The sequence below is a fragment of the Geospiza fortis genome, unplaced genomic scaffold (genome assembly GCF_000277835.1).
Source record: "Geospiza fortis unplaced genomic scaffold, GeoFor_1.0 scaffold221, whole genome shotgun sequence".
Lineage (NCBI taxonomy): Eukaryota > Metazoa > Chordata > Aves > Passeriformes > Thraupidae > Geospiza > Geospiza fortis.
Genome location: NW_005054395.1, coordinates 2,642,350 through 2,649,115, shown reverse-complemented (window position 1 = coordinate 2,649,115; position 6,766 = coordinate 2,642,350). Strand labels below are relative to the sequence as shown.

The following is a 6,766-nucleotide window of genomic DNA, read 5'->3' as shown; positions in this document are numbered from 1 at the left end:
CATGTGATATTGATTTTTAAATGTGAATATTTACCAGCTGACACAGGGAGGCTGCAGGAACCATTCCCAGAGGATTAGGTATCATGGTCTTCTGGATGTGCAGAAAGCTTCCAGGGTTTGCTTTAGTCCTGTACTCCTCCAGAAATGTTTTGTTTCTGCATTTGCCAAATGCCCACCAATAACCCACAAAACCCTTTTTTTCCCCCATGGGCTGGCAGCTCTAGGTCATTTTTGGGGTCTGGGGGGAGTTTTTCACCTCAGCTGCAGCAATGTGAGCCTGGGGAGCCACTGCTGCCCATGCTGGGGTTCACTGGAGCCTGCTCACACTCCCAGCTCCACCCAGCAGCAGGCAAGGATCAATTATTCACTTCTGATTTCATTTCAGTTGTTTCCTGGAAATTAGAAAACTCAAAGCCAAACCAAACCCATATAACTTCTCCAGAATGAAGGATCTAAATGAGAGCAGAAAGTGTGATTCCTGCCAACACTGGAAGAGGTACAAAGACCAACACCGGTGAAAAAAATTAATGAGTTCCCACCCCTGCAGTCCTTGTAGGTTGTAATTAGTCTAAAGCAGGATCATTAGCACTTGATGTCTCAGCAACCAGAGCCTCACTTTGTGCCCACATTTGCAAACACATTCACTTCCCTCTGCTCCACCTGTGGAGTTTGTAGCATCAATGAATTGATGTTGAGATGCAGCTCCTGAGATCAACTGATGTCTAGTGAAATTTAACAAGAGTCTACTTCAAAGGAAAAGGCATTACATCTTTAATGCTTTTCTTTTCTGGCTTAAAGTCTGCTCCCTTTAGGTCTTTCTGCTTTCACTCTTGGTTCTGGCTTAAATTGAAGCCTGTAATATCTCTGCCAGCCCCAGCATGGATGTGCCTGTGGTCCCCGGTCCCTGCCTTGCTCCATGTCCCCACTGCCCTCCCTGATCTCCTTCCCCTCCAATTTTACACCAGGTACCTTCACTCCTGCCCACAATTCCCACATGCCAGCAAGAATGGGGCTCCAGATGCCATCCTGGGTGCCCACATATCCCTCTGCCCCACAGGGGTGTCTAAGCCATCCCTGTCACACACCAAGCAAAGTAATGGCAACCCAAGTACGACTTGGGTTACTTTTTTTGGACCAATATTTTTTAACTTACACTTTATTTTCTCTCCCTTTCCCATGCTCTCCCTACACTTTAATTTCTTGCTCCACACTATCCTCATCAACCTGAGCTGACACCTCTGCACCTTTATTTTGACATCAAACTGGGGTGTTAATAAAGCAAGACTGGAGTAGCTCTGACATTATCTTGACACAATGATATTTGCAGCTTTCCACTGGCATTTTTTTAACCATTCTTTTAACATTCAGGTACTGTCACCCTCCTCAGTTTGACATCGCAATTGTAATGTCACCTCCACAGTGGCCTCTACATTGACATTACCATCAAATTGGCTTTACAATCAGCTGAAATATCAAAGGGAAGGAGAGAGGCTGGCCCAGCTCCAGCAATCTGGGCTCAAGGCAAGTGAAGTCACTGCTAGAGAAAGGAATGGATGTGTTGGGTGGCTGCTGGAGTTACTGCAGGTCTCAAGGGGAACCTGGTTGATAGGAAAGCAAACAGGTATTTGAGAGATATTGCATTAGAAAGAGAAAAAGAAAAGACACAAAAATGCTAATGACAAAAAAGCAAAACAACACCAACAACAACAAATGGAACCCACAAAAAACCCCCAACAACTCAGACCAGTTCAGGTTAATTAAAAATTCTTATAATAAAAGCTTAGAATAAAAATAACTATAATAAAAATAAATAATCAAATAGACATAGACTAGTTGGCTTATTTTACCACTCTCTGCCACAGTTCTGGGCCCTCACAGTTCTGGTGGACCTGGAGGCAGGTCCACGTCTGAGCTCCTGCGAGCCGCAGGCGTGGGGTGACAGCTCTCCAGGGCTATTATGCTGCTTAGGATCAGTCTGCACACAGGCCCAGCACTATTATAAACACAGATGTTTTTATAACCTCGCTGAAAAGTTAATCATCCTATTAATGCCTATTTCTGGGCATGCTGCAAGTCAAGAGATCTCAGCCCCTGTGCGGCGGCCGCAGCCGCTCCGGGAGCACCCGCCCGGCCGGGCGTGGGAATCCAAAACAACCCGGGTGGGATGGGGCCGAAAGCTGAGCTGTGCACGGGGAGCCTCCTGACACAGCCCAGCAGCTGCCTGAGGCCCGGGGCTGACATTTCCAGGCGCTCAGATGCGCCAGGATTTCGGGAGCCCTGGCGAATCCCCCGCCGCGCTCGGCCGGGAGCGCCGGTGCCGAGCGAGATGGACGAGAGCAAACCCCTGAAGGTGCAGCTGACGTTCTCCGTGATCCTGGTGGGCATCTCGCTGCTCTTCGCCGCTGTGGTCACCGACCACTGGGCCGTGCTCAGCCCCAGCCTGGAGGAAAACACCACCAGCTGTGAGGCGGCGCATTTCGGGCTCTGGAGACTCTGCACCAAGAGGATTTTCATGCAGGAGCCAAGTCCTAAAGAGAAGAGCTGCGGGCCCATTAGCCTGCCAGGAGGTATGTGAGCACCAGGATAACAGCAGGCTTTGCTTGGGAGGTTGGAGGACACAGCAAAGGAAAAAAGGCTCCATGTCCCCCGTGGCAGAAGGAAAATGGGCACTGAGTTTGGGATGGGGTGCATGGGGTTGTTTTCAGCGACAGTGGTGGGGAGAAGGGGAGGAGGATTGGGCACAGTGGGAATCACAAAGGGAGATTGGGATGAAGGGAATCTTGCTGAACAGCAGCCAAGGGTCCTACAGGCATGTTGACAGCAGCAGGCAAGAGAGAAGATTAACGGGTCCACCAAACACAGCTGGATCTTTCGGGTATCCAGATCCATATAATCCCAGAGGAACAGCCATCCATGGTGGATTGTCTCTGAGCTGTTCAATAACAGCCATAACTCAAGGCAGGGAGGGAGAGGGACCTGCAGGATGGTTTGTCAACTTCCAGAAAGAAAAGAGTCATAAACGGAGTTTGAATCCATTTCTCAAGGACTTAGGGAGCCTCTTCACCTCTCACCAGAGGCACCTGCTCCCACACACGTCTCCACCTGCAGCTCAGTGGATGGGGAGGGCAGTGGGCACGGCAGCTTTCCGAGAAGGCTGCTCCATTCCCTGGTTAAAGGAGCTCATTATGTTTTTGCTGATTGCCAAGTCAGCAACATCCGCGCTGCTTGCACTAATACACTCCCTCTGTGACTGAGCCACGCTGCTTTTTTAGAAAGCTTATAGGGTACTGGATGCTTTCCAGAACAGAAATAACAGGATTGCCTTCGTGTTAGACTCACTGCTTGAAATGAAATATATGTTAACACATATTTGGAAATTTCCTGTGAAAAATCTTCCTGCTTGGGCTGACTGTATATTGCCTGTATTACTGCAATTCTTTATCTCTTTGGCCAAATTACATGTTGTGAAGAGAAGAGCTGAGCCTCAGCATGTGGATCTGCCTCTAACCAAACTTGGGAGTGTGTCATCCATATGCTTAATGTCTCTCAGGAAGGTACTTACGTGCCTAGAGACGTATTCCTCGCTGCACGCCTTCCCCCACGCACAGAGAACTCCCACTAAAGGAAAAACAATGGAAATTGGTGGATAAACAGCAAAACTGCACGACCGTGGGGTAAATATAAAACTCATAAATATCCAGCTGTCTGCACAAAGCAGATTCGCAGGCAGGGCACAGGAAAGCAGCCACTATCTTTGACAGACATCAGCATGTGCTTGCACAGACGTTGAATCACATCCCAGCGCCGCGTTCCGCCAGGCACAGGGGAGCTGGGAATTATGGAGGGGCTGGGCTGGCCCCCACACCAGAGCTGCTTCATCCAGGTTTTAAAAGATATTTGGGAATTCGGATGACAGCCTGCGTCGTAATCACGTTCCAGAGGGTGAAATTCGCACCTCATTTATAACATAAATACCTTCATCCCTGTTTGAGCCGGGAAAGGATCAGAGCAAGGGGAGGGGAGAAGAGCCCCGGGGCTGGGGCTGCTGAGTGAGGCTGTGGCCGCACGGCTCCTGCTCGATTGATTTCACACTTCTGGGAAGGGATGCCTGCAGGGAAACACCAGGGTTGTGAAACCTGCAGCAGCCAAGAAAATGTGAATGAACAAACGCGCAGTAAAAGAGCAGATGCAGGCGCTGCTTTTCCTGAAAATCATGAGATATAACCAGACATTACTGCCAGGACTGGGAAAGAGGCATCAGAATTTATCACTGAATTAATAACCATTTACCAGTCGCTCCCTGTGGAGGAAATGGATGGCATGATTAACGTTATTTATTGGGTTTTGAGCTCAGCGCAGTGCAGAGTGGGGAGGATGACTTGGCTCGCAGTCCACAAAGCAGGGCTGTGATTTAGGCAGAGGTTTAAAATTTTACAGCACCCATCTAAGGGTGTTGACAAATTGAAAAGGGTTCAGCATCCTGCTGTAACAAATAAAAAGATCAGGGAGATGGTTGTTAAAACCAGGCAAATTCAGATTAATACTGAGACATTTTTAACTGTGGTCAGTGGGCACTGGGGCATTTTACTACCAGCTGTAAACGCAGTTCAGTGTCACTGATGGTAACTCTGGTGCTGGTGCTGGCCTGAAAAGTGGCTCCCGTGATCTGGGCAGCAGCAGGGGAGTTCAACAGCTTAAACAGGTCCTTGTGAATGCAGGAACCTGAGCACAGGCAACTGGAGAGAAGTGCTGGAGCAAACAGGCTGTCAGCAGGGCTCTGTTCCCTGCTACAGGAGACTCACCCTGCAGGACAGCTGTGAAATGAAACTGCTTGGAGAGACCATCTCCAAAGCTCTGTGTGTGTCAAAGGTCTCATTGGCCAGGTCAGAGCCCAAGGCCTGGCCCCTCCATGGCTCAGCCCTCACCTTAACACATCCTCTAAGGACCTGTCTCCCAAACTCATCACAAGTGGAAACCCCACACTAAAATCCAGGATTTTCCAATCATCCACCCTGCCACAAACTCCCCATGCTCTGTCCATCTCAGGTTCCAGAGCAAGGTGGGCTCCAGCCCTTTCCCAGCCTGTCACTCCAGTGCTTGCAGGGGACAGCTGCCACCCAAAACTCTGCATGGCCTCAACATCTCATGGTCTTTCCAGCCTTTCTTTCCCTCACAAAGTCTCCAAGTTGCAGCTGGCCAAGGTTCAGCCACAGTTCAGTGGGATTGCACTTCTCCTGCATCACTTCATCCAGGAGTGATGGATCTGAGGGCCAGGGAGCAGGAAGGCTGTGAGGGGTGTCTTGGAGGGGTGAGGACACCCTGTGATAAACCACACTACAACTCTGAAGTTTGTGGGACCACAGAGCCCTTGGACTGTCCCCATCAGCACCCTGGGGTGGCCTCGTGGCAGAGATAATGCAATTGGGGTGGAGGGAAAGGAAGATTGCCACACAGTGTCCATCCATTATCAACCCCAGTGGAAATCCAGTCTGATATGTAAACGTGCTGTGACATAAATGGGCTTTTCTCTTATTCATGGTGGCACCAGAGTCACTGCAGTGCCTCAGCTCTGCTGAATACCAGACTTGTTGGAACAGATATTCCCAGCTCAACAGAGCATGGGAGCACCTTCAAACTGAAAACAATGCAGCATTTCACCAAAACAGATCTAGCTCCATTTTCCCACAACAAGTGCATTTTCCAAAAACACCAACCCACTTGTGTGATGATCCTTTTATCATACCCTGGCAGAGCTTTGCTAAGGGCCATAAGGGACAGAGGTAGCTCCATCAAGTCCACCTCTGAAATGTTTATGATGACGGAGGGTGGGCTGGGCTGGTTTGGCTCCCCTGCAATGGACACAGAGCTGTGCTGTGCTCACACCACACCAAGTCTGGATGGCTTCACCTTTGTACTGCACACCTGGGGGGGGTCCTTTGAGTTCAGGCTTTTTAGAGAATTAATGAAAAGCTAAACCAAACAATCCCAAAATAAAGTATCTCAAACACAGTGCTCAGCCTCTGCCACCACTGAGTTGCTGGTGGAGGTATACAACCACTGCTTTGAGGCTCAAAAGTCACAATTAGAGTCACAGAGGGCTGAGTTCAAATGTATTTCTTCCAGTCATTTGCAAGGATAATAAAGAACAGGTCAGGAGATTCCAGAGCTAAACATTAACCTTGTCTCCAGCAAGGAGAATCTGCAGATGAAATAAAAGTCAGCTTATAAACTTAAGTAGATAAGAGTGTCTCCAAGGAATCTTCCCCTAACAGGCCCAAAAACGCTACTTTGCAATTACCCATCTCCTGGGAGAGGGAAAATAAATCCTCCCTGAGTCACTAACTCCAGCAGCCACCATTTACATGACAGAAAAAACCCACAAGAACCAACAGGTAGAGCACAGGGATCTTCTGCCAGAGAAATTAATGCTGTAAGGAGCCACTGAAATGCTCCCAGGCAGAAACCCACAGCAGTACCTGCATGTCCTGCACCCAGCCAGGCTCAGGCTTCACCCTGTGCCTGCCCCAGCCTGGATGGGGACAGGGCCACAGCTTCTCCCGGGCTTCTGGAAGCTGGTGCTAACTTGGTAATTTAACAGAAGAGATGTCCCTAAGGGAAGGGCCCCAAGGCAGCCTTTGCTCTGTTTGCTGGGCCACTGGGAGCCCCTGGGTGCTGCAGGGGTGCTGGGCAGGTGCTGAGGGTGTCCCCCCTGCGCAAACCAGCCCAGCTCAGCCCAGCCCAGCCCGGCCCAGCCCAACCCAACTCA

General features: G+C 49.7%; 1 protein-coding gene and 1 long non-coding RNA gene across 2 annotated transcripts in view; one reads left to right on the top strand and one right to left on the bottom strand.

The window, feature by feature from the left end:
- Nucleotides 1–1,484: 1,484 nt before the first annotated feature.
- Nucleotides 1,485–4,055, bottom strand: LOC115948423. Its single transcript, XR_004082245.1, has 3 exons — nucleotides 3,976–4,055; nucleotides 3,563–3,618; nucleotides 1,485–1,598 (listed from the first exon to the last, which is right to left on the bottom strand). It is a non-coding gene; the product is annotated as an uncharacterized LOC115948423 (long non-coding RNA).
- CACNG1 (calcium voltage-gated channel auxiliary subunit gamma 1) overlaps nucleotides 2,210–6,766 on the top strand; it is a 10,443-nt gene continuing 5,886 nt past the window's right edge. The window contains exon 1 of the mRNA XM_005425759.2: nucleotides 2,210–2,567. Coding sequence (XP_005425816.1) covers nucleotides 2,327–2,567 — 241 coding nt within the window. The 5' untranslated portion in view covers nucleotides 2,210–2,326. The remainder of the gene's footprint in view (nucleotides 2,568–6,766) is intronic.